General features: G+C 31.4%; 1 protein-coding gene across 4 annotated transcripts; it reads right to left on the reverse strand.

The window, feature by feature from the left end:
- Positions 1–2930: 2930 nt before the first annotated feature.
- Positions 2931–27971, reverse strand: LOC127736172 (zinc finger protein 608-like). Of its 4 annotated transcripts, none has more exons than XM_052246736.1 (6): positions 27833–27971; positions 20474–20988; positions 13235–13382; positions 12099–12186; positions 5902–9422; positions 2931–4996 (listed from the first exon to the last, which is right to left on the reverse strand). In XM_052246736.1, the coding sequence occupies exons 2-6, from the start codon at positions 20747–20749 to the stop codon at positions 4920–4922; spliced, it is 4110 nt and encodes a 1369-aa protein (XP_052102696.1). In that variant the 5' UTR covers positions 20750–20988; positions 27833–27971; the 3' UTR covers positions 2931–4919. The 4 variants fall into 4 exon arrangements, with proteins under 4 accessions (XP_052102696.1, XP_052102693.1, XP_052102695.1 ...); XM_052246733.1 differs by having other exon boundaries at positions 20327–20988; XM_052246735.1 differs by lacking the exon at positions 27833–27971 and adding an exon at positions 26231–26363 and having other exon boundaries at positions 20327–20988.

Genomic DNA, 27971 nt, shown 5'->3' on the forward strand with positions numbered 1-27971 from the left:
CATGACCTTCTTTTCCCATAGCTCTTTCAAGTTCTGTATTTCCTTTCCCAACCTTAGCATTTTGGTCTCCTATAATAAGAAGGACATCATGTTGTGGTGTTTTGCTAATCTGAGCCTGAGGAGCTTCATAATACGCATCTTTGATTTCTTCTTCTGCATCGTTTGTAGGCGAGTAGCACTGAATAATTATTGTCTTGGCATAGCTGGAATTAAAGCGAGCTCTGATCAATCGCTCATTTATAGGTTCCCATTCTATAAAGCTAGAAGCAGTGACCTAAAAATCAATTGGGATCTTCCTCTTATTATCCCAGTAAAGTTGCAATCTATATAATATACATTTTTTCATTTGAAATAGTATCTTTAAACCATGATGTCCAATAGACTGATGGACAGGTGGAAATTCTCAATGTGGAGTATGAGCTAACTCCAATAGTTACTTATAATATAGACATGATTTATGAATATGGACATAGGCTTGTCACATTTGAAGAAAGTTTGTGACCTTGAACTTTAAACTAGAGATTATAATTCTTTCTTTTTTGCAATAAAGGTCGTACAAGTTTTATCATCAGCAACCCCCTTTCTGCACTTACCTCAGTTTATTTTATTCAACTATAAGTAAGACCAAGGATCGTTATACTATAAAAAATATTTGGCTTGTACTGACCCTACAACCAGTAAGGATCTTCCTCTCATTAAATGTGATCATATATGCAAGGTTGGTCTTATCCCATGTAAGGTTTGAGGTTATCTTGAAACCCCTATTCTGTATTAATTTCAGTTCATTTTCAATTACAATGATACTCTTCTCATGATCTCATGTTAAGATCTGGAGCTATTCCATAACCTTGACCTTAAGAGTAGACCTAAAAATCAATAGGGATCTGGAAACCATGATGACCGACTGGACTGTCAAACAGATTGCTCAAAAACTATATACCCTGCCATTTCAATTAACTCCCAAGGGTCATTATTGAAACAGAGCAGACATCATTCATGGATATGGACATCCAGTGGGAAACTTTGAACTAAGTTTGTGACCTTGATCAGAAGTTTCAAATTCATTTTGAATACTGTAAATTCCGAAATAATTGCATGCCTTTATTATTGCGAATTTTAAAAAAAGAACAAAAATGCGAGTTTAATTATTGCGATTTTAGGAAAAGCTACATACATATATATGTATTTGATATAAGAATGCTCAAGAAGTCGCATTATTTGTATTAATAAAAGCCTCGTAATAATTTCTGAGTTTACATAAAACTGAGAATGGAAATGGGGAATGTGTCAAAGACACAACAATCCGACCAAAGAGCAGAAAACAGCAAAAGGCAACCAATGGGTCTTCAACACAGCGAGAAAATCCCGTACCCGGAGGTGGGCTTCAGCTGGCCCCTAAACAAAAATGTGTACTAGTTCAATGAAGATCGACATCACACTAAACTCCAAAACATATAAATGAACTAATATTAAAAAACATACAAGACTTACAAAGGCCAGAGGCTCCTGACTTGGGACAGGCGCAAAAATGCGGCGGGGTTAAACGTGTTTTGTGAGATCTCAACCATCCCCCCCTATACCTCTAGCCAATGTAGAATAAACAAACACACAGCAATAACAGTCAAACTCAGTTTAAAGAAGTCCGAGTCCGATGTCAGAATAGGTAACAAAAGAAACTAAGCAAAATGACAATGATACATAATATAACAAGGGACTACTAGCAGTTACTGACATGCCAGCTCCAGACCTCTTTTAAACTGATTGAAAGATTAGGTCTTCATCATATGAAAATCAAGCACAATCCCTCCTGTTAGGGGTTTAGTATCATACCGTCATAAAATATATGAGAAGAACATAACCCATATCATGCCAACAACTGGTTTTAGAATAAATGTGTCTATTTCCGATGCAAAGACCCTATTAGTGAATCAATATTAATACAATAAAAATATGCCATCTTTAATGACCTGACAACAGTATCGTAACTATGTCCCCTCTGGTAAGTCTGTTTAAAGGTTTGGTTAGCTTTTGAGGTGAGTGCCAACATTTTTGTGCTATAGTATACATTCTGGTTGCATTGAACACTTTTTCAAAGTATCATCAATCAACTCAAAAGGGGTGCAAAAGATAGAGTAATTCTTGATACTGTTTAACTTGTACCCGTCATTTGTAAAATAAAAGAAGAATGGGTCGGGGGACACGAATGCCCCTCTAAACTTTGCAATTCCAAGTTAAAAAGGGGCATAACTCTAGAACGGTAAATGACTCACAACCCAAATTCAGACTCTGTTCTTAATATTGTGTTGGGAGTTTCATAAAATTTGCATGAGGCAAAATAAAGTTAGAGTGCAGAAATGAAAATGGGACAGACAGAAGGACCAACGGGACGGTCAAGGGTAACATTTAATGCGCCTGTTGCCCAAGACGGGGGCATAAAAAACATTAATATCATTGAGTAAAGAACCTTTCCTGACCTGGATTCAAATGTACCTTGTTCTATAATCTTGAGTTATTCTATTGGAGAAGGGGGAAGATCATTTCTAAAACCTGGCCATACCCCCCATCAAGTTTGTGTACCAGTCCAAAGTTAGGAATCTTGTTGTTGGTCTTATAAGTGTGATTTTTGTCTTTCTTGGGATTTTGGTTTAGATGACAGATCTTATGATAACCAATGTTAAATTTATTCCCAGCTTGTGTGTGGGCTATGAGTCACTGTTAAATTTACTCCCAGCTTGTCTGTGGGCTACAACACATATAACTAAACATAATATATCTATTATTGACGACCATATCTTGCTCTATGAGCCTTTTCTAGTTTTCTTGTCATCTGTTCACATATACCCAACACCTCTTTTCATTCATGTTGAACAGTTTACAGCCAATGGGACAATTGTCTTTTCAATTTTCTTAAAGAGACAAAATTAAAATAATTAAGATTTCTTGTTTATTTTGTATAAAATAAGCCCATTTAGGCTTAAACAAATACTAATTGTATTCAACTATATATAAAATCAAACTTTTGTCATGCTTAATATAGAATCTTTCATCCTCATTTACATACAAGTACATTCATTCATAGCAATTGATCATTGCACAAAACAGAACTATAAGCCTATGCAAAACAATATTTTACTATAAAAATTTACCAACCTAATAATGCATTTCATGTCATTTTTTGCATAAACAAAGCTTTTTTTTTAATCTTTTCTTGCTTAGGGAACAAATTTAATGAAACTTGTACAAAATCTGAAAAACTGTCGAGTTTACTGGTTTGGTAAGATCATTTAGTACATGGAATGTAAATGTTTGAAGTTATTTATCATTAATAAACTTCCTTTGAAGTATTTTTCATGTCATAAATTAGTTTTGTAACTGAATTCAATTGAAATTGAAATAAACTGTTCTAATAATTATTGATATATGTATATAATATGATATTGCATTTATTTTTGTATTTTGCCAACATCATCAAAACAAGAGACAATTTTTTTTTGTAGGAAAGAATGCCTGCTTTTATTATATAGAATCAAGTTATCATGTACAAAAAAATGTAATGACCTTGAATATTTTGCATAGCTGTCTACATCTATGATAAAGTCGTAAAAAATTTTGATTGTAAAATAATTCATATCCTACAAAATATTTGACAAACTTGCATATTATAATATTTTATTCTACTGTATTTGGTCCCAAACATAGAGCTCATAATATTTCATCCAATTATTTAATATTATTCTAGTCAGCATTTTCTCAATAGAATCAAATCTCATATTGCCATTTATATCATATTTCATATTAACAACCATAATATGTCCATATCCAAGCACTGAGTTAAAACATTCAATGATAAAGAGTAAAAAAAAAATCTAGCACTATTGTAAATTATTCAAAACTTTCATTGCATTTTTTTTAAATCTACAAAAAAGATCTGCAATTCAATGCCTCAAAGATTTTATATCAAATTTGATAGTTACTGAAAACTGAACACAAAGACAGGATGGAAAAGCCAACAGAATACAAATTGTTTGATTATTGTGAAATTGTCCTTATAATTTTCCTTTAAAAAATGAAATAAAATAAATAATACAAAATCTGATATAACCTAAAACAATTCAGTATAATGAAACTTATTGAGAAAGAATTACGGGAAAATAAAAGCAAACTAATGACTAAATAGAAGAATAATACTTTATAATACTTTAATCTTTTCAATTCTATAGCTTTACTTTCAAGAAGTAATCTATAGGTTCTTATCTATACTTTATTAAACCATCATTAAGAAAAATACATGCTTATAACAGTATTTGCATTTACAAAACGCATAAAATTTTCAATGAAAATTTACAAAATTTACAGTATGAACACATACTTTGATTTGATTTAAGTATCACAATATAAACATTATTGTACAATACACAGAAACTCATATATTCTTATCAAATCAAAAACAAACCTTTAACAAATAATTTTTTTTTTTTTAATACAAAATAATTCCTTATTATTAAAATGTTTATTTACTGAAAATGAAAAAAAAATATAGCAAAAAGTTTTTGAAAGCTATCTTAACAGTGCATAAAATTCATTCACAGCATTCAACCTGATTCTTGAAAATCGGTAATTATGCGACAAGCCCTAATTATTCTATTCCAAATCAAAAGGAAAAAGTGATACTGAATTCAATTTTTTTCTTAATTTCTTGTAAAACTGATATCATTTCAAAATCAAATAGTTCATAGTAACCAAATATTCAATTCAGAAAATATTTTAACTTTTTCTTGTCTGAAATATCATATAGATATATTTCTTTTTTTATTATTCATATCATTTTGTCTTATTGCTTATACTAGCTGAAAATAATTTTGCATAGACACACAACCTAACAAGAAGTCACATGGCATGACAAGGGAGACAACACAAGGTTATGGTGGATATTGGGGATGTTGGATAGAGTTTCCTGGTGGAACTTGTGTCTGTGAAGGTGGTGCTGGATAAATTGCTGTAATTAGAAAATGAAATATATCTAAATTATCAATCAAATTTAAGTATTTACATATTCACAAAAAACATTTAACAATTGAAAAAAAAAAAGAGACATAGGGCATTTATAATATTGAATGCGAGATCAATTAGTGCAATTTCAAAAAATTCTGCATACAAATTAAATAACACTATCAAATTTTAAAATGCAAGCTTTTGTTTGTGTAAAACCTATCCGGTCACAATTTTTGCAATAAAAAAAAATAAATCTGGATTTACATTCTTATTTTGCTATTTGTTTCTTTCGCTTTCCTTGTACATGAGTGAGTATCAATATTCCACTATTTAATGATTTTAGAATTTTTCATTTCTTAAGCTTTTAGTTTCCTTTTTAATAGAGTGCTTCATTGTGAGTCATTATTAAAGACCATATGGTGACTTCTAGCCTATTTTTTGTTGCCATGGGTGGCTTTTTCATGAATTTTTGTTTGTTATTGATTAGAAATAAATCATGCAGATTGCAGTATTTTGTTCATTGAAGTAGAAATCTACTTATTGTTCTGTGTTTAATAGTTTGTGACTTCTACAAAATATTCAAATAGATAAAATAAAACAATATTTTATTTAACCTTGTTAAGTTGTAGTCTCTTCAATGTTTACACCAAAAACATAAAATATTGAATGAAGGTAATTTTCATACTCGAAAGAAACAAATTTTCATGTTAAGTCCGTCTAAAATTTTTAAATTCAGTAATACATGAAGGGATAAATACGCAACGCAACTACTTTAAGTCTTCAAATTCTGAATAGACTAATTACTTTAAAAAATTACATCAAGTTAGCTACTTTTTGGTATATATTTCATGTTTTATGGTAAAATCATTAATTGGTTAACCCCTGGTGTCTGAGTGAACAATTACTTACATGGATAATGATATACAGGATATGCTGCCTCTAGTACATGGGTATGATGATGTGTGTGAACATGTCTCTGTGTTGGTGGGGAACTTGTTTCTCTCATTTTATCACCAACAGATAATGGTAATGAAATTGGTTTGTCACTCTTAGTCATGTTAGTTGTCACAGGTGACGCTGAACGAGATACGGCTTTCCCTTTTTCTTGCAGTTCATGAATTTTATGACTGGCACTAGTGTTTGCTTGTGTTGTTGGATCAGACTTCTTTAAATCCATTTCAATAGGTCCTGCTTTAGATATCGGGACGACCTTTTGTTTTTCATTGTCAGATCCAGCACCTGGATAATTAATTTGTGAAGGATGAATATAATTTGTAGGATAAACCATGTTACGATATGGATCGAATGGGATATGTCCGTATGAGGTTGGTGGGGACTGAACAAACTGGCTGTGATAGAGGTAGGGAGAATAATGAGATCCGGAAGGAGACTGTGATAGTGATGTATGAGGGCTGGATGGTTTTGAATATTGGCCTATTTTGGATTTTGGAGTGTCTACACTACTACTCCGATTTTTATCTGAAGGTGTCTCTGAATTTTTTAGTTTATCAAACGGTCCTTCATAATTCTTGAATTTATCACTTTTATCAATTGATCTTTCATCAATACTTTTAACCTTCTCCGATGAAGGAGTTCGAGTCCTTTCCTCGCTAGCACTTTTAGAAGTCATACTTAAATCTGGAGCTGAATCGCTCCGATCTTTTAGTTTACTGAATGGTTCTTGTTTAATAGTTACATTTGGCACTAGACCTTGTGGAAAGTCTTTTGATTTTTCTGCAGAGAAGGGACTATTATTACTAGAAACTGACTTATTGCCTACTAAATCCACTGGACGATGTTCAAAACGATTGTCACTACCTTTCTTTTGCTCAACCCTTTTTTGATGTTCTATATACTTTTGTTCTTTGTACATTTGCATCCTCCGAGCTTGCTCTTCACTCATTTTTCCATCCTTCTGCCCTTTCATTCCATCAAGATTTTGCTGCTCAAAGCGAATTTTATCAATATTTGGTTTAACATCAAGTTCTTTAGAACTTTGCTGCCGATTGTCATTTTGTTGTCGTTCACGTACTGCCTTTTGATCTTTTTCAGATTCATTCGTACGTTTAGTATCTGTATGAGGATATCCACCTGAATATTCACTTGAAAGATTGTGTGGTTTATTTTTCATTGAATCAACACATGGCCATGATCCACTAGCGAGAGATATGTCAGTAGCTGATGATCGACTAAGCGAGCGAGGAGATTCAAGATCTATTGGGACACCCTCTTGATGCATTCTTTTCTGTTGTTCATCAATCATTTTCTCAAAATGCTGCCGATATAATGGGTCATTAGCCATCATATGCATATGATAATTGGGATCTAAATAAGGTCCATACGCTGCCATATACTGATACTGCTGCTGAGGAGGTAAACTCTGTAATGCATACATTTGCTGTTTAACCCATTGCTGATGTTGTAACTGTTGAAGTTCATGTTGTGATAACTGCTGAGGAGGACGATCTACTTTATCACCAATATTGTCACCTGTTTTTTCAGTTTTTGATTCGTCTATTTTTGATTTATTTTCAGCACTTCCAACAACTTTTAAATGTTCTGATGGAGTGCTTCTATCTTTAACACTTGGATTTGTCTGTATCTTTTGAATGTTTGTTCCAGGTGATCCTTGAGCTGCAGGTGACAAGAGGTAAGGTGATGGATTGTAATAATTCCCGTACATTCCGTATTGATTTAAAGGTTGATTATCCAGGCTCACACCTGGTGTAGCACCTTGTGAATCTTTGGGTTTGACGATTTTCTCATCAGTAATTTGTGGACTAGCACTTTGTGCCGGTGACCCAGCCTCATTTGCATCAGAAATGTCAGAATAAGCTGGGCTCTGCACATCATCATTAATGTTTGATTTATTGCTTTCATTTGTTATAACTTGTAACGTTGGTGTTACTTTTAGAACACTTGCTTCAGTTCTTGGAGTATGACTGAGATCAACTACTTTTGGTTGCGGCTGCACTTGTCCCGTAATAACACCAACATTTGGTGGATAAGAACTTTTATCTATTAATGGTCCAGATTTTTCTTTTTCAAAATCCATTGGCTTACTTATTGGCATGACCTCCTTTTTAATAGATTCCAGAGGTTTTGCCATTATCGGTGCCACCTTTATAACACTACTTGTTTCACTTTTCTTATTGTCAGGCTTCATTAGTTTTGCCGCTGCAATGTTTACATTTTGTAACGCTCCGTTTGCATCCTTATCTTTTAATTTCTTTTTATGTTTCATTTTCTTTTCTTTTAACTCCTTTAGCCCAATCAGATGCTGATTAACAGCAGCAGAATCACCTAAAACTGTTGGTTTTGGCTGAATGGGTTGAAACTGTGTTGTACTTGATACATGTGTATGTGTAGTAACGGGAGCTAAATTTGTATGTGTCACTGTAACATTAGTTGTTAAGGCAATCATATTTGAAGGGGCAATTGGCCTACCCATCACTTTCGGTTTTATCAATTTTTCAGTCTTCCCTGATGAAAGTTCATTTGATTGTGAGTTTGTAGTAATAGCAGCGAATGTAATAGGTCTAGCTGATTGCATTGGACTAGAAGAAACAGGTGTTACATTCACAACAGGGGGATTAATAGTAGTAGGTGTCTGTTGCACAGTTGTTGAAGCAGAAGACAGAGTTGTTTCTGAACAAACTTTAGAACTAGAAATAACGGCATGGAAAGAATGCCCGGCCCCTATTGTAGGCTTTGTCACAGTACAACTAGGAGAGTTAGTTGAAATTGAATTATCTTTCTTTAAAGATTCATCCATATCCATTTTGGTAACTTCTGCAGTAGGTTTTACTGTAGGTTTCACAACATTAACAATGTCAATTTTGTCAGAATCATTACTGTCCCCTTTTTTATTGTCCATATCCTCAATACTATCCATATCAATCTTCAGATTGTTTGAACTATTCTCACCGCTCTCACCCATATTGCTATCTAAATCTTCCAGCATAGAATCTTCTGTATTATCCATATCACGTGATTCCTCATCGCCCTCTAAACCAACAGCACTATGGGCGTGAGATTGGTGATATCGTAATCCATTCATGTGTCGGTACTTTTTCTTACAATTTGGCTCTGGACATTCAATAAAATTTGGCACAGGACTTTCACTACCATCTCCCGGAGTTCCACGAGAACATGAACGGCTACGTTTAACTTTGGCATTATCGTTCACAGCATTTTCCATTTCAACAGGTCTTCCTTTACGTTTTAAACCAACCGATGCTACAGATATATCAGATTTAGCTGGACTAGGAGGGGCAGTGAAGGTATTACTGCCCTTTCGACCTTTACGTAAAGTTCTTCCTTCCAAGCCTTTCTCAATAACCGGTGTACTGTTTGAACCTCGTCCTCTTTTAGCTCTTCCTTTTGGTGTTCTAGCATCCATATCACTAACAGGTGAATCACAATTAAACCTAGAATAGAGGATCTTTCATATATTCTTCAATGTTTCATATGTGTTATATATGTTTAAGTTACATGTCATGAGAACAGCATTTGAATATTTTTTTAAAGTGTTCAAAATTCTGGAGAAATTGCCATTTAAATCTTATTTTTTTTTACAAACACAGTTGCTAGCCACAAAGTGATTGATGTCAAGAAATATTTTAAATCTTTGTTTTAAATGTTTTTTTTTAAAAATCATGGAACTGAGGGTCATATTGCAGTTAACTAACTTTGGTCATTTCCCGTAAGTGTATGGATTAAAGAAACGCAAGGTACATATAGTGTTGTGAAGATAATTGAACTTTCCATAAATTTTCATTTGGCCAAAAGTGACATGAATTATTTTTCATATTAAATGATAATATTAATGTTCAAACAAATACAGCAGTGTTTTACTTTGATCAATCATATCGTATATTCAAAAAATTAATAAATCATTTAAAGAATTTAATGCAAATGCTTCATTCTGAATTACATAAGAAGTAAGTTTTATTGTTTATATTATGAAATATTTTATAATTACTTGGCAATTTTACTGAAACAATTTTTTTTTTATAAGTTCTCTTTCCATATTCATGACAATATAACACAATTTAATCATCAGCCTGCTTTCCTGTTCCATACACTTTGTTTATAGAACAGTGAATAGATAAATACAGGGAAATAGAGCCAATATAAGTCACAATTATAGTGTTGTAACTTGAATTATAACAGTCCTAATATCTAACAATTTCCATGATTTTATACAGAAAGCAGGATAACTCTTACTTTATTTAAAATATACTTTTTTTAAAAACTATGGTGTAATTAGGAATAATCAGGAAAAATATCAACCTAACTTCTAATCTATTTTGGTAAATCAGAAAAAAAATGAAAATGAAAAATTAGAATACAACAAAATTCATGCTTTTGATTGGTTATGGTATTTTCTTTGAAAAATTTCCATGCTAATAATTTTTGTCCTTCTATTTACTTAGTCCACATCTAAAGCCTCATTTTAAAATAAATTCTTTTGAATTATCAATATATAATTTTAGTTACAATTAGTTAACACAATTAGCTAACTGGTCTTAATCTATTATGATTTTATATGTATTAGATGTTGAAATAAAATAAGCATTGTGTATAAGTTTCATAACATTTGGTTGAGGCAAACTTGTTGGAGAACGGAAACGAAAAATTCAGCAATTTTTCCATTTGTAAAGGGGCATAACTCTAAAACAGTTTAAGTGACGCCACCAAAATTCAAACTTGATCTGTGTCTTGTGGTAATAAGCATTGTGTATAAGTTTCATAACATTTGGTTGAGGCAAATTAAGTTAGAGTACGGTAACCAATTTCTGGACGTACATACAGACGGACAAGGGTAAAACTTAATGCCCCCTCCGCTACGGCGGGGGCATAAAAAAAATATGTAAAAATAACATTCTGATCAATCATTTTTAGGTTCACAACTGGAAAATTATGAATGAAAAGAGAAGTGGAGTATGTGTCAACAAGACAGCAACCCAAAGTCACAAATAACCAAAATACATCTAGGGAACATACAGTTTTCAACAATAGACAGGAGTATATATAATATGTCAAGCTTTTAATCATCTTGTCAAAAATTTGATGTCTGTATCATTGAAATTGTGACATATCACCAACTTTTTACTTGCCATGATGGGTGCAACTGGTAAAGTAGGAACTGTTCCCCCTTCTGGAGCACCCAAGTTTCCTGGTTTTGTTCAAAAGCAGTTTATTCTATCATTTAAAACTTTCACATTCAGTCAACTTTTAGTGTGAGAGTCATGGTTATAAATTCAGTGATGTCTTATGGTGAGGTGAGACATTTAATAATTTGCTATTGTGAGTTGCGTCTTTAACAGATAGACTTGTTAACATATTTTAACAGGAGTAACATGGTGGGTGTCATTGGTGGAGAAGTAACTGCTGAATCTTTCAGAGCCCCTGACTTAACACACCCCTCTGTTATTGGTGGGGTTCAACATGGAGGGTGTCATTAGTAGAGAAGTAACTGCTGAATCTTTCAGAGCACCTGACATAACTAACACACTCCTCTGTTATTGGTGGGGTTCAACATGGAGGGTGTCATTGGTGGAGAAGTAACTGCTGAATCTTTCAGAGCCCCTGACTTAACTAACACACACCCCTGTTATTGGTGGGGTTCAACATGGAGGGTGTCATTGGTGGAGAAGTAACTGCTGAATCTTTCAGAGCCCCTGACATAACTAACACACCCCTGTGTTATTTGTGTTGTTTGTTTTCTGTGTAGTGTTTTGTGGACAGTAATTTGTCTTTTAATGTTTTTCCTTTCGGTATTAATTATTTATTTTTGACGTGTTTTTTTATCATTCCACCTTCTCCTTTTTTTGATGCAAGCATAGTATAAGGTTTACCAATACTAGTTAAGTTATGGGTAAAGATCTGGCCTTTACCAATACTAGTTAAGTTATGGGTAAAGATCTGGCCTTTAATGACAAAAACTTGTTTTTGCAAATGTGATTACTGGAATCAAATTGTTATTTGTTTATTAATTTGAAAATTTAAACCAATACAAACACAATAACATGTTGCACATTATTCTAGTACAATCTGCATGTAGGTAATTTTCATTGGACAGATAAATACTATCCCATTACCTTGGTGGGGCCCATTCATGTTTAGTAGCATCCAATAGAGTGCCAACATATGTCTTGTCTCTCCAAGTTACATTCACTACCAATACTCCTGAAAGTACATCATTTCATATGATATATTATTTCAAAGCATTACTCAAAATGAAAAAGCATGGCTTCTAACTGTTAAGATCTGATAGTTTAGATTCTACAAAACTTGACTTTTTAATCCTTCTGTAAAACAATCTCAAGTTAAATATCCACTTGCATTAATTACACAAGTAAAATTTCTGATGTTATTACTTTAATATCTGTTGGCAAGGAAATTCTTTTATCTAAATTAAAACATTTCTAAGGTGCAAGATATAAATAAAGAAGAATGCCCCCCCAATTATAAATATACGACAAATTCAGCAATTTTCCATTTATAAAGGGACATTACTCTGGATGGGTAAAAGTGATGTCACCAAAATTTGCACTTGATCTGTGTTCAGAGGTAATAAGCATTGTGTATAAGTTCACAACATTTAGTTGAGGCAAAGTAAAGTTAAAAGAATAGAAACAAATTTCGGGAAGTTTGTTCAGATGGACAAGGTATTTCTTAATGCCCCCTTCTGCTAACGGTGGGGCATAAAAATTACAATAGTATTACCCTGGTACCATTCTAACAAGTAGTTTTAAAACAGTTGTTCTATTTTTTGTCTTCGTAAAAATGAAATTGTGAATAAAATATCTTTTATTGTTTTAATGTATGTTGTTGTTTTACTGATCTAGGTAAAGAGAAAGGGTTAATTCATTAAAAGCCAAGTCACTGTGCTACAAGGATAAATAGGTTTTTGCCTAAAGTTGAATTTCAGTATTTCTTTTGATATTTCTAATTATTCATTTAAAGAGAGTGATTTGATTCACATATATCATAAGCTCAGTAACTTTTTACAAATTATCATCCCTTAAGGCTATTACAAATTAATAATATAAGCACTTGGTCATTGCTCAAGGACATATAGGTCATATAGTGATTTTATCTACTAGACTAACTTGCTTTAAACATTTAAGCATTTCTAAGCTGTTATATAATGTCTGATTGAGGTATATTTAATCTCTTTATATCTCATTCAGATATAAGACTTCATATAAAACAAATATTATTTAATTTTTACCATTTTCAGTCTCCTGCCATACAATGCCTTCCAATAGGACATTAGTCCCTGGTTCACATGGTCCAAGACAGTCAGGGTCTGTGGCCACACCTATGCTACAAGCATCTGTCCCCACATGGTTCTGTGAGATTGAGGTAGATGAGTCATTCTGAAAGAAAGAGACACAAACTGATATTAGTCCCTGGTTTACTTAATCAAATAAATTATTGACTTTGTAGCAAGAATTGAAAGATAGAACCATCTTAAAAAATAAAAGATGGCATCACTAAAACATAACATGGGTTTTTCCTTTAATTATGCAAGGATGTTATAATAGGATTGAAAGGAAATATAACTGTTACATTCTATGCAATTCTTTGAAAAATTAGCATGTTGGCCTGAGGCCTATTGTTATCAAAATCCTTGTGAAGGGATATATATGTATTGTGATTGTTTTGTGTATAATATCTAAATGTTAAGTGTAAAACTGTCACTTTGTTGACCACATTCATGTAACAAACTTGCATATACCGGTATATATATGTATACATGTATATATAAAGTGCCTAGAAAATCAACCTAACAATGTTAGGGTAGATCTGATTCTTTACTTCCTCCCCGACCGGGGCTGGAACCTGTACTTTTCATTTCATACTTCTGCGACAACACTGCCTAGCATTGCGCAGATGCCTTATCCCCTCCACTAACTATAGCTGTATATATATATTTGATACATATGTCCTACTGACATCCATAGAGTCTTAACGACTAAATTGACTGATCTTGATAGAATTGAGTTTACTTAGAAAACCTGCCTGCATGTGCAGTTTTACTGCTATATTGTTAATCCCAATTGATGTTTGTTCAAGACAGCCAAATAACAGATGGAGAAAATATCTTTTCCGTTTATAAATATTACCACATCTTACAGCCTTTATATTCACATTGCCAAACAGCTTTCAATGACTACTACCGCTGTATTTATCCAAGACATAATGGTATTTATAAACATTTCAAATATCTTATCCTGTTATTACAACTTTACTAAATTCAAAAGAGCTTGTTATAATTATACAAGTACATTATGTGTATCTGGTAATGATCAAACAACTTGATTATAGTTGCAAGTCTTAGATCGAGGAATGGTCTCTAATCTACATCCTCTCCTTAAATCGATGTCCAAATCTGACATTATAAGGAAATAAGATTAGAGGGTAATAAAATGCTTCGCTGAGCGCAGCCTGATACGACTGCAGAGGTCGAACCATGAACAGTTGGGGCAAATTTGGACACAATATTCAAGCTTGATACTGTTTGAATTTGGATTGTGATCAAATTTTTGACATAATATAGGTTTCTGACACAAAATAAATGTGATCAAATATCTTAAAATTTTGAAATGGGACATTTAATTCACCTAGAATGGTCTGAAATCCAAAATCTAACAACATGGTTAGATTAAGCATATATAAAAAAAAAAAAGAAATTTTAGTTGAAATCAAAGTTTAATTTTGGACCCTTCAAACCTTAATATGGACTAAATTGAAAACAGAGCCCAAAATAAAAAACCTAAAAGTACAATAAGATTCAGCATATCATACAGCCGCAATAATTCAGTTTTTGATGAAATCAAACAAAGTTTAATTTTGGACCCTTTTGACCTCAATGTAGACCAATTTAAAAATGGAGCCCAATATCCAAAATGTAATACAAGGTTAGAACCCCCAAAAATTAAAGACTTTAAATTAATCCCATTGAAATTGGTTAAAAGATTTGTATTTATTTTCAATTGAAGATCTCTTGCTATTGCGCAATACTGTGCAATTGAAGATTTCTTGCTATTGTGCAATACTGTGCTATTGCGCAATACTGTGCAATTGAAGATTTCTTGCTATTGCGCTATACTGTGCCATTGAAGATTTCTTGCTATTGCCCAATACTGTGCAATTGAAGATTTCTTGCTATTGCGCAATACTGTGCTATTGCGCAAAACTGTGCAATTGAAGATTTCTTGCTAATGTGCAATACTGTTCAATTCAAAATTTCTTACTATTGCCCAATACTGTGGTATTGTTCAATACTGTGCTATTGAGCAATACTGTGCAATTGAAGATTTCTTGCTATTGTGCAATACTGTGCAATTGAAGATTTCTTGCTATTGTGCAATACTGTGCAATTGAAGATTTCTTGCTATTGCGCAATACTGTGCAATTATTTGAAATTTCAAAAATTTTCAAGAAAAAAATATGAACCCCCAAAAAAAATCCCCCCAAACTTTTTGAACCTTCCCCCCCCTATGAGTAATTACCCCCAAACTCAACCCCAGCCTTCCCTTTGTTGTATGGAACCTTGTTGTACAATTTTAGAGAGATCCATACACTTAAACACAAGTTATTGTCTGGAAACTAGAAAAATGCTTATTTGGTCCCTTTTTGGCCCCTAATTCCTAAACTGTTAGGACTATAACCCCCAAAATCAATCCAAACCTTCCTTTTGTGGTTATAAACGTTGTGTTTAAATTTCATAGATTTCTATTTACTTATACTAAAGTTATTGTCTGGAAACCAAATGTCTTCGGACGACTAGACGTGATACCAATATAAGACCGCAAAAGTTTTTGTGGTCGTATAGTAAAAATTAAATCAAAAAAGAAATTCCCAACCTATCTAATTTTTTTCATTTTCATTTTCATTATCATATGTGACAATAAATACATATTTTATTTGCCTTGCCAATAGTTTTCATATTATGGGAAAATTCATAATATTTTTAAATCATTTCAGATCTTGTTTCCTCTATCTAAAGTGCCTGTTGGGAAATTACTTGTATTGTACTTATAGAATAATGACAACTTTCGCCATTTTCTTACAACAGAATATCGGGTATGATTGTTAATGACACAATTATCCACCAAAGATAATTAATCAAACTTAAAGGTCAGCTATTTCACAAGCAAGCAACCCTGAACTGTAAAATATACAGGAATAGTCTGCAAGTATGAGCATGGAGACACAATCTACTACATCTACACACCACAAGCAAAAAACTGTTACCTGAAATCAATTTAAAATAAGGAAATGTGGTATATTTGCCAAATGAGATAACTACCCTCCAAAGAAGATTATAAAAACTAAAGAAATACAGCTATCTTACAGGTAAATAACAACTGACAAGCACTGCAGGCAGATTTTCTTTAACTCTCTTTAACAATGATTATCGTTACCAACAGAAATATTAATAACATATGCACACTTTTTCATTGAACATGTTGAAAGAAGCCCTTCAATTTGCATAAAATTATCTTAAATAATATGCCTAACAGCTGGAAGAAGGTACAGAAAAGAAAGATTTAAATTATGGGCAAACCCTGAAGAAACCTTGAAATGTGGACCTAAGAACCAGTGGTATAAAGGGACAGTCAGCATGACATTTTCACATTTTTTATCAGTCCATGATGTTCTAGTGTATTTGTGCTTTCAAATTTTCATTACAATTGTACATGATGAAAAAAATGGAAAGTAATACCAAAAATATGTGTGTTTGTATCTACAAAGGGCATACCATGTCTACTCTTTACTAAAGCATGTAAATGTGTAAATAGTTATATACAAAGGGCATACCATGTCTACTCTTTTCTAAAGCATGTAAATGTGTAAATTATTATATACAAAGTGCATACCATGTCTACTCTTTACTAAAGCATGTAAATGTGTAAATAGTTATATACATGTTGATCATAAGATGTGTACTATTAATTATTTAATTCAATGCGAGAGTAAGTCATATATATATATATATGCTGACCTCTAAATGTCATTTTGTGTCTAGAATTGTCAGCTTCTGTCTCATTGTAGGATACTCTCTTTAACTTTAATTGATTTTTAAAGGATTGATTAACAGAAAGATGAAAACAAAATACAAGTAAAATTTGCTTATAATGAAAATTATTTTTCCTTGAAATAAAATTCTTTGCTAGCTAAAGGATGAACATGATGAAAAGATTGTATTCAACTTCTGTGAATCACTTTTACACAAAGTAGCTAACAATACTTTTATCTTGTGGGCTATACCAGTTTGTAGATTATTTGTCACATATGCTAGTAAGGTTTAATATCAAAAAGGAAATGTGCATACTTCAATCATGATACTTTATCCCTTACTCAAGTGTTTGTTCAGGAAATACTACAAGCACATACTTCTAATGGTGGTGTCTATGTAGTGGTAACAAAAAGGAAATTTAGTATTCTTTCTACAAGGAAAGATTACACTGACAATTCAATGAATAACATTATTTTCCCCATCTGATTTCACCCTGCAGACATCCTTTTATGTGTAATATTCACCTCATATGTAGAAGCAAGCAAAGATAGTCTTCTTTTAAAAGCAAAAATAATTTTAACAATAAATACTTATTCAAATAGTCAAATTGATTTGATATTAATAATATTATTTATAAAATTGAATAAATTCTCCAGTAGAGTTAAAAGTCTTATTACATGACAAGAATAAATGACTTGACCAAATACATACATGTACATGTATGGATCAGCGACTTAATAATTTGACATTTATAAGTAGGTGTAATTTACAGGTACATGTATACATTCTGACTACTTTGACTGATTATATCAACATGCTTTTACATGCAAATTTATCGTTCAATATTTATGTATACATTTATCATTCATGCTCTTCACAAGCTAGGATTACACCAGGAACGCTTTTCTTTGATAAATAACGACCTTATGACCTGTTCATATTTATCTTCAGAAAGTATCCTTCCCAAACTTGAATTAGAAAAACTCAAGAGCTTTAAAATTCATACCACTGCTGCTCTGTTTGTGTACACAGATATATGGCAAAGTCCATGTTTTGAAGTGGGAAACCCCAAAAATCGTTTGGCTCAACAATAAAATAGGAGATGCATTAGATACTTAAGATTCTGTGAATAATTCATTGAGTCCATTGCTTTATGATAAATATCAATAACAAAGAACAGACGGACAATCTTATGAATCTGACTAGTTTAAAAAGCCTTGTCAGATTAGCCAAGGCCAGAACTCTCTGTCCTTGTGAATGTCACACTTAAAAAACTTTTACTTATGGCTTTTAAACATGTTAAATGCTTATCCAATGTATTCATTTGCATTAAAACATGCAGCAATAACACGGACTTTTTAACTAAACTATTTTCCCCTTAAATTTACGACTGTTGTTCATCTTGTAGCCATGGAAACTCTACAAAAACCTGAGTATTTAAAATCAGTAAAGACATGCCTCATTTACACTTGTAAATCAGAAATCCCCTCCCAAATATTCATACATTATAATTTTCCTATAATATACATCCGAGGCCAAAAAATGGACACCTTAGAGCGTACAAATGTACATGTACAAAAGGTGGCGATTATCACGGAAAAAATCCTCTAAAACAAACACTAACCTGTTATACAATATAAATTCGAATTTTCACAGTAACTCAATCATGTCAGTATCATGTTTTAGTCAGTTTGACCTTATAAATATTAAACCTCACCTAAGCCATATTTTAAATTTCATTATTTGCTTATGCAGACTTATTTACCTCTTGCAGGCAAAATTACCAGAAGCTTCTAAGCTTCATCCCAGATGTGATGGTTACTTGCTTTCATTTCATATATTTTTTTTAAAAACAGCATTCAATTTATAAAAGATTCACCATGTCAATAATGTGTTAATCCCATTTCGTTTTACATTCATTACACAAAACTGGACAATTAGCCCTAATCCCAAACTATTGAGTAATGAATTTAAATAGTCCGGAAAAGTTGTCTCTCAGTTAGTAATTTAAAAGGAAAAAGACTACAATAAAATAAAAATTATTTATGAACAAACGATTTTTACCTTAATTCTTTATCAAGATTGATGTCTTACTGTCAAACAAGCTTAAAATATATTTGTAAGATAATCATTCGATCATTATCTCTTCAAATGTCAAGACACAGATGTTTGTTGCTGTAATGTACATGTTCAGGCTGAGCATTGTAAATGGTTGATAGTCACCATACATGTAGGCCATATGTCTATGGGGGCATAGATGGGTGTACGCCCCATCCCCCTTTTGCTTGAAAAATGTATAATTTTTTAGCAAAAAATCGTCCAAAAAAAATTTGGTAATTTTTTTATTTTCTGGAATTACGCCCTGGCACATTTCAAAAATCCTGAATCTGCCCCTACCCTTTATAGTTTTCTTTAACATACAATTTTTGGAAGATGATTAAATAGGACTGACCTACAGATTTCTTAGATGAAATAGCTAATGCATCATTTCCCTAAACAATTAGTAGAATGATGCCATATATTATATACACATGACAGCTTAAAACCAAGAGAACAAAAACTTAGGTTGCACCAAGGTGGTTTTATTCAGAATTAAACCTCCTTGGATGCTATTGATTACAGAACAATTAATTATTGAGTTATTATACAGTTATATATAGGGGAACAGGTGTAGTACTATTTTTAGCATCTAATTTTCTAAAAGTAAAGCGATAGAGCCATGCACACATGAAAGCTACTATAAGGTATTGTACTATACAGCCCAACATACTTCCTCAGATTCTACATCATCTCTCCACTTCACTATAATCTAGGTTAAAAAAACGTTTTGATGACTGTAAACAATCAATTGCCAGCTACTTATTTCCCAATTACTACAGGGAAGCATGGAACCAGATTATTATTAAACACTTCATAAGCATTAGAAATTGGTAGATATCAAAAGGGAATAAGCAAATCTTCTTAAAATTTGAAAACATTGGGATATATATCAAATGGCAGTTAACTATATTTACTTGATGAAACAACTTTCCATGAAATCTAATCCTAACATGAGGTCCCATTTTATTTTTATAATATTTTAAATCTATATTTCTTAACAGTTTTAGGCTTAATATAATCTATGAAAATAACTGAATATTTTGTTTCAAATTATGCAAATAACCAGAAAGTGTTAAGTTATATCTGAGTTATCAGTTTTCCCATTTTTGCTAAGATATTTTGCATTTGAAAATGAAAGTGAAGAAATGATGAGTACAGAATCTTTGGAGTAGCAGACGGACAAACAGTACAAACCTTTTCGACTTTGACTTTTTTTAATGGAAAGCCAATGCCTTCATCTTCTTTGGCATCAAAATCATATGGGTCATCTGTTTTGCTGGAATCTGCAGGTTTAGAATCCAGCGAGACTTGAGAAAATGCTGCATCAAGAGTAGTACTCACTGAAGACACATCCGATCCTTTGTTGACTCTTTCTTTTATCTTTTCTTTTTTATGCATCCCTTTGACCTTGGGTGACTTGTCACCTGAAGTATTCTGTTTCACTTTGTCCATTTGAGTTCCGTTTGCACTATTACTATTAGATTCATTTGACGACATTTTTTCTCCTCCTTTGACAATTTCGTGTTTACCATCACTCTTGCTAGCATTTACATTTTTGCGCTTTATTTTCATTTTTAATCCTCTGTCAACAGTTGCATGGTGTTCTGCCCCGCTCATCGTTTCTCCTACACTCCTCGTTTACCACGGTCAATGGGAGAGACGGAGTGTAGGTGTAGTCAAACTTCCATTTACTGCTGAACTGTGCCATTCATTCAAGTTTCCATTTACTGCTGAACTGTGCCATTCATTCAAGTTTCAGTCTGCATAGCAAGAGTTCTATTCTGCATATATATGGTAGATTCACCATCCAAGAAATTTCTTTTAAACAAACACTATCTCTTTTTTTCCATATTTATCTGAAATTACAAAAAAGCTAATGAAAAATTGAACTCAAAATGCTAATAATATATTTCAATGGACAAATACTCTAAAAAAAAATGTGAACCTAATAAGTGCATATAATAAATCTAGAAATGTTATTTCTATATTGATGGAAAATTCAGAACTTGAGGGAAAAATGATCACACCATTTAATGTCGTATAATGATTTATGTAACCATCATTTTGTTTTTGTAATTGCACTTTCAAGTTTTTTATATAATTTGTTACCACAGATTTTTTAAATGTATACTGGAAATTTAGATTAATTTTTTTTACATTTTAATTATTGCGAAAATTGCAGATGTATAAGTTTTCTTAAAAATAAAATCTCACATTTTAAATTTTGAAAGCCTTTATATACCTAGCATCTCTAAAACAAATCTTAAATGATAATAACTAATTTAGCATTTTTGTCCAGTTTTCAAGTGTCAATAATGCACACAAACATTTTTGAATTTACAGAAATTTATGCTGAATCCTTGTAACCTAACATTAATATAATAATGAATTACCGGTACACAAATGTGTTATCTTTGATTTACTTGCATCTAAATTTGTAAACAAAGATTATAAAATTAGAAAAACATTTAGGAATAAATCAAACTCTAATTGCTTGCAAAAACAAACACAATGATAAGTAACATTTACTAACTGATATCAATACATCCCCAAAATTTCATGAAAACAAGTTAACAAGTTCTTGGATTTGTGTCAGATGTTCAAAAAAAAATCTGTAAATTTATGAACATTAATTAATAGAAAGATTCTACAACCATCTCAAGCATTCCTAAGATTGCAGTTTTTATGAATGGAGCATTTGAAGTACAAGTGTAAATCTTCAAAGAATACACATAATCCATTAACCACAAATTACATATAATCCTGTAATTAGGTATACATCTGTGCTGTTTACTCAAGTCTGAATCCCAACATATGATATTCAAGGAAAACAGCCATCAAAACCAATCATGTTTACCTCTGAATGAACATTGAGAAATTAAAGTCCACACAGGTTTTTAAGAGATCAAACAAAGAAATAATTGTGTTGAGATTAAATGTTTTTGGTATGGGAGGGTGTCATCTGTTAATGTTGCATAGAGAAGTATTAGTTTAAACAAATAAATTGTATTTAATCAGATAGAACTTAGATAACTTATCATAATTGTATGTAAACTTCTTTATCAAATTAACCTAAAGTTGGTGACATATCAACAATTTATAACAATTTCATACCTGTATTACACAGGTAAATCTTATCAAGGTGTGAATTTCAATCTTCAAAATTGTACATTTCACTACTGCATGTTTAAGCTGTCTGGGTGTTCAAAATCTTAACACCACTTTTAACAATTTGAAGAAACAACTAAATTGTGCTAGTGTTCAAAATCTTTCTCATTGTCATATCTATCAGATAATTTTTGGTCAAAGGTCATATAGTAAATAATTTTGTTTCAATATTTGATTTTTACATAAATGTAAATAAATTGATTAAATGAACAAGTGGACTTTCAAATAATCCCCCAATTCATGTTGATTCATGTGAACAAACAAAAAATCTGTGAAAAGACTGAATATTACCGTGACCAAGCCTTTTTAATACTTGAAGTACAAAAGTCACTTTTTATTTAACGCTTTATGTACTATTAAAACTTATGAAATAACACCTAAAGGGAATTCTTTGTGGGCTAATTTGAGTGACAGGTTATTACATTTAGCTAGACTGATGATTTAATAACTAGGTATTTACATTCATTTGGAAATTACATGTACAATTAGATTATTGGTTTAAATCGAATTAAGACAACAATGTGATTGAACTGTGCCAGTTCTTTCTACTCCAATAGATGAAAATACTAAATCAATTAAAATTTTAATAATCTTTAACATTCCCTGCCCACAAAATCAATTATGTAACTCTATTAAAACTTTAATTAACACTGAGTAACATAAATCTTAACTTTAACTCAATATAAAATGTAAGACTATCACTGCTATAGATAAATACATGTTGAACAGGGCAATGCAGACAGTTTATAGCTTCAAATGTATCAAGGGGATAAACTTGGAACAACCATGTCAGGAAAAATAACTGGAATAATTAATAAACTCAATTACCCAAACACAGAAATCTTTACTGACCTAAGTTGTAATGTTCAGCTAAAAAAAATCGATCAAAGCAAAACAAAAGATCTTGTAAAAGTTACCTGGTTGAGGAGGGATACTAAAAATCAAATTACCGCCATTTTCCCAAATAGTTTAATTTTAAAAGCCTTGTTGACATGTTTTGTAAAGCTTTGTCAGAAATTACAGTCATTTGAAAATCTATAGAATATAGTACCTTTAATAACGTTGTGAACCTTTAATGCCATAGTTTGTCACACAAGGGATCATTGCCTGTATTGTTCACATGACATGCCGACATTTTTTGTTCAAAATGTTAAGATTCAAATTGTATTCTCATCGCAATATTTTATTTACCGAAATGAATCAGTTGTAAGGCTGGAAAATTATAAACATACTGGATAATCTATTACAATTTTACAGGAAATTGATGGGAAGCGTATTATAAATTTTGAATTAACTTCAATTGATCAATGAGTGAAATATTACTTAAAAGGGTATTTAACAAAAGTACTAGGATTTAAATCAATTTACTGAAGAATCAATGGTTATGAATGTACCTTGAAATCCTTTTTTATCTCCTTTTAACATGTTCTTAACACTTTATCTTAAAACCAAAAAAAAGGTAAATTTTAAAGAACTGAATCATAATTTCCGTTTTTTTCACACAACTCATTTCTTCTGACCAACAACATTCAAGCTTGCAATTTTTCTTTGTTACACAAAACAAATTGACAAATAGCTCTTAGTCCAAGGTTAAAATAACAAATCTATTACTTTAAATATTCCTCACCAATGCATGTACATCAAAAACATTTCCATTACCAATTTCTAAAACCGAGATGACTGTTTAAAACCCTAGACCTGTTTAACATGATGATATACCATGTGGCATCAGATAATAAATCTATAATCTAACTTTTTATCTTTTCTACATACCCCTTGTGATACACACAGCTATAATAAATGTTTATTTTACTGTCCAAGAAATTACTATTATAGCCTCCCTATGGGCTATCTGAGGCAATGTCATTGTTAAAAGGAAAGGTGTGCAAAATCCTTGTGTCCATACCTATGCCTCTGGCTACACAAAATAAACATAAGACTGAGATAATATACAAGTCAGGTGGTCTAATTGTATAGGTAAATAATTACCACAAACATTTTTCTGTATGCTTGATCAGCACGAGTGAGCATATTGAAAATAAAAATACTGTTTTTATAATATTATGATATAACAGGCTTGTCTATTTACAAAGGACAAATCTTATAGACTCTTTAAATTCAATAAAAGATTAAATATGTTGGGAGTCTTTAAAAAAAAAATTTAGCGCATTAAATTCTACAATACAGTACAAGATATGGCAGTCCGAAATTAAGGAAATTTTACCAGTTTATTATTCAATTCTTAATACATTTTAATGATAATGTGATGAAATTAATCATTGATAAATAAATGTGATAACTTTGTAAAAAAAACTGGTCATTGATTTTCATTATTCGTTCACAAACCAAAAATCACAGAAGGAATAATTGAAGTAGCAATAAAAATTCAGTCAGCATTGAAAAAGAAAATTGTCCGACTGATGAATTCAAGTACATTTTCTTTAAGCTTTAATAAATGAAAGGTAGTTTAGAAAAAAATCTTTAAAAACCAGAAAATGATTACTTTCCCCTAGCTGGAAATTATATTACCGTGAGTGTCAATTTCTCGTCATTAACAACTACTTTATCAATAGCATCAGACAGCTGCAGGCAATTGGCAACTTTCATAATCAGTGGTATTGTATAGCCAAATGCTTTGTTATGCAGATTAAACTAAGGGGATACTTTACCAGGCTTTATTGAATGTTAATTTGATTTGTAATAGTCATATATATATATATTATAAAATTGTTAATTTTTGTATAAATACACAAACTTACAAAAGGATATTGATTTTAAAGTTATTGATTCATGAGCTACGTACATAAATAATCAGACAAGATCACAAACACATACTGCTAAAAAATTGAAGGAGTGAATGATTACTTTAGTTTAATATGCATGATCAGACATGCATATAAAATGCAAACTAATAAATTTGCATTTAGTTGCACATTTGGTGTTTTCTTTAACATTGTTATTTGTACAGCTGCACTGATAATGCAGTTGTATAATTCCTGCCAATGGATATAAGCCCTGAAGTTACATATCCTGAGAACAGTAGGTCTCTAATTAGTAAAGGATGATCAATCTGTTCTAAGCACAGGAAATAAGATAACCCCATTTCAATGACAAATACCGCTTGTTTGTGGCAATTTGCAAATGATGTGTGACCATGAAATAGATCTAACAATATAATTCAATGTGTTAATCACAATTTGATTAGGTAAAATCACTAAGACACATCTGTAATGAAAAGACTTTTACTTTGTAACTTTAACATGTGAACTACTAATCTGGGGGTTTAAACAAGACTGGTATTTAAAATTGATCACCTTCTAAGTTTAAACCTAACAGTATGTGGGCCAGGTCTTAAAAATATTTTAAAATTTACTCTTCTTTAAATATTGATCAAATATGTTAAAGATTTTACAGTTATTCAGTTTATAAATTCTGATTCTTAAGGCATCTGATCATACTGATGAAAAAATTTATAGTCACTAGTTTACAGTTTCAGTATAACTTCATTTAATAATACTTTGAAGTTCAGTGAGTAAAAATCAATCAATTTTAAAAGGAATAGGTTTTGATGTTATTAAAAAATTCAGATTTAATAGTTTCTTCTTCATGGTCTTGTTAATTCCAAGAGAGAAAACAAACGAAATTACTTTTTTTTCTTAATCAGTTGTTCATCAAATATATATAACAATTCATGGTGTCTGTATACAGATTTTGTCTATATATATATACATGTATATGAAATGGATTACCAAACACAAGTGAAAGATTTGTTTAAGAAAATACTTTTAAACATGAGGTCAAACATGCCTAATTTTAATCTATATATATTGAAGAATCAGTATGAACCACTACCTGATTATTTCAGAACTTTAAATCAGCTGCTGTACTTGCAATTTTCCAAAACTACTTATTTTCTGATTCAATACATACATTACACATTCTATTCCACAAGAACATTCTTCAGTGAGATTTTTTCAATCTTCCAGTAACCAGTTTAAACCATTCAATTCCCATACATGTGCATGTTTATTGTTTCCATTGAACCAATCAAATATTATCAATACTGTGATCTACTACTAAAAGCTGTGGAGACCTTTAAATACCAAAGAATCTAAAGTCAACACTTAAAAAAAAAATATGGTGACCTTTTTTGAAAGCAATAAAATCATAAAAACATGTAAACAATTTTTTCATGTCCATTGTTTCATTTATGTACAATAAGAATCCATGCACATGTACAAAAGTTGGCATGTTGACATTTCACTAGTATCCTGTTAAATCATAGCCATATGAAAGTCTTCAGTAAAATCCCTCAGTGTAACACTATACATATTTCATCAAAATTTGATTAAGTAAAGTGTTACCAAAATAAAGGTTAGAATTATGTATGTATCCTGGGTAGATTATCACATTATCACATGATCTGACCATATGTAGTACGGGTATATACTTATAGACATAATTATGACATACACTCTGTCCCCTATCAAATAAAAAAAATATGATCAAACCCAACCATTTCCAGGTTTGAAGCCAGAAATACAATATATTTCCCCCTTGATCTACATGTGATGTTGATGACCACCAATATGATTACATGTCTCTATACATGCCAATCAGAACAAACATATTTGGCAAGTCTGTTTTCAATCTTTTTTTTTCCTTGGTAAAACCGTAGTCTTGTGAATCAATATATACTTCAAATTTGAAATGAGTCTTTTTGTCCTATGTCAAACTTAAAAAAATAATATTAAAATTGAAAGAGATGAAATATAAACTAGCAATAGTTCAATAACTAGGAAAAACTAAATACACAAGAAATAATGCAGTGATATTTTTACATACATAATAAAATAAAAATATTGAATCTGAATCTACATATGAATTCAATACAATTTATTATACATAATGTAATTCTAATTATTTTTAATTCAACTCTTAGTCTACTTAATTGTAACCTTTTCAAAATTTGAACCTTCAGCTTTATATTAATACTAATTCTTACAATTCACAATTAACTTTCCAATTACTAGATAATTAAAATCATTAGTCCACTTCTATCTGTTTATCTGAACATTCTCCTGGTATTAGCTGTTAACTGGACTATGGTCAATAATGCGAAATTCAACATATTTTTTATCCTATTTCTAAGGCCAATATACATGCAAATTCATTAAAATATCAAATAATGATTTAATAAACTTCAAAATTTATAACCTGTCAGATGTTTAACATCATAATCACATTTTTTACAACCTTGCAGTTGTAATCTGGGGCCCTCGGAGGGGGACATTCAACAAAATTATAGTAAACAAACATAAACAATAACCATTTTTTATCCTAAATATTTTAGTTGTGTATTAAAATGGCTGATATGTCTGGCCAGCGTTGAAAGATTTTGTGTAAATACACATGCCGTGATTTTATCCATGCCGACTGAGGCATGATAAATGGCCGAACGATCGTACAAACGACCGGAAAGACTTGAAAGGCGTTGGTTTTTGTTGCTCTGCACTTGTCATAAGCACTTACCATTAATGTTTATACTTTCTTTATCCAGTAAACTACAACATATATTCAAATATATGACAAATTTTCAGGAAAACTATCGTAAATTTTACTATGATTTTCCTTTGTTCGTAGCTTCGCCTACCATCTATAGTGAAAGGTT

This window comes from Mytilus californianus, unplaced genomic scaffold (genome assembly GCF_021869535.1).
Source record: "Mytilus californianus isolate M0D057914Y unplaced genomic scaffold, xbMytCali1.0.p SCAF_3, whole genome shotgun sequence".
In the NCBI taxonomy this organism is placed as follows: Eukaryota; Metazoa; Mollusca; class Bivalvia; order Mytilida; family Mytilidae; genus Mytilus; species Mytilus californianus.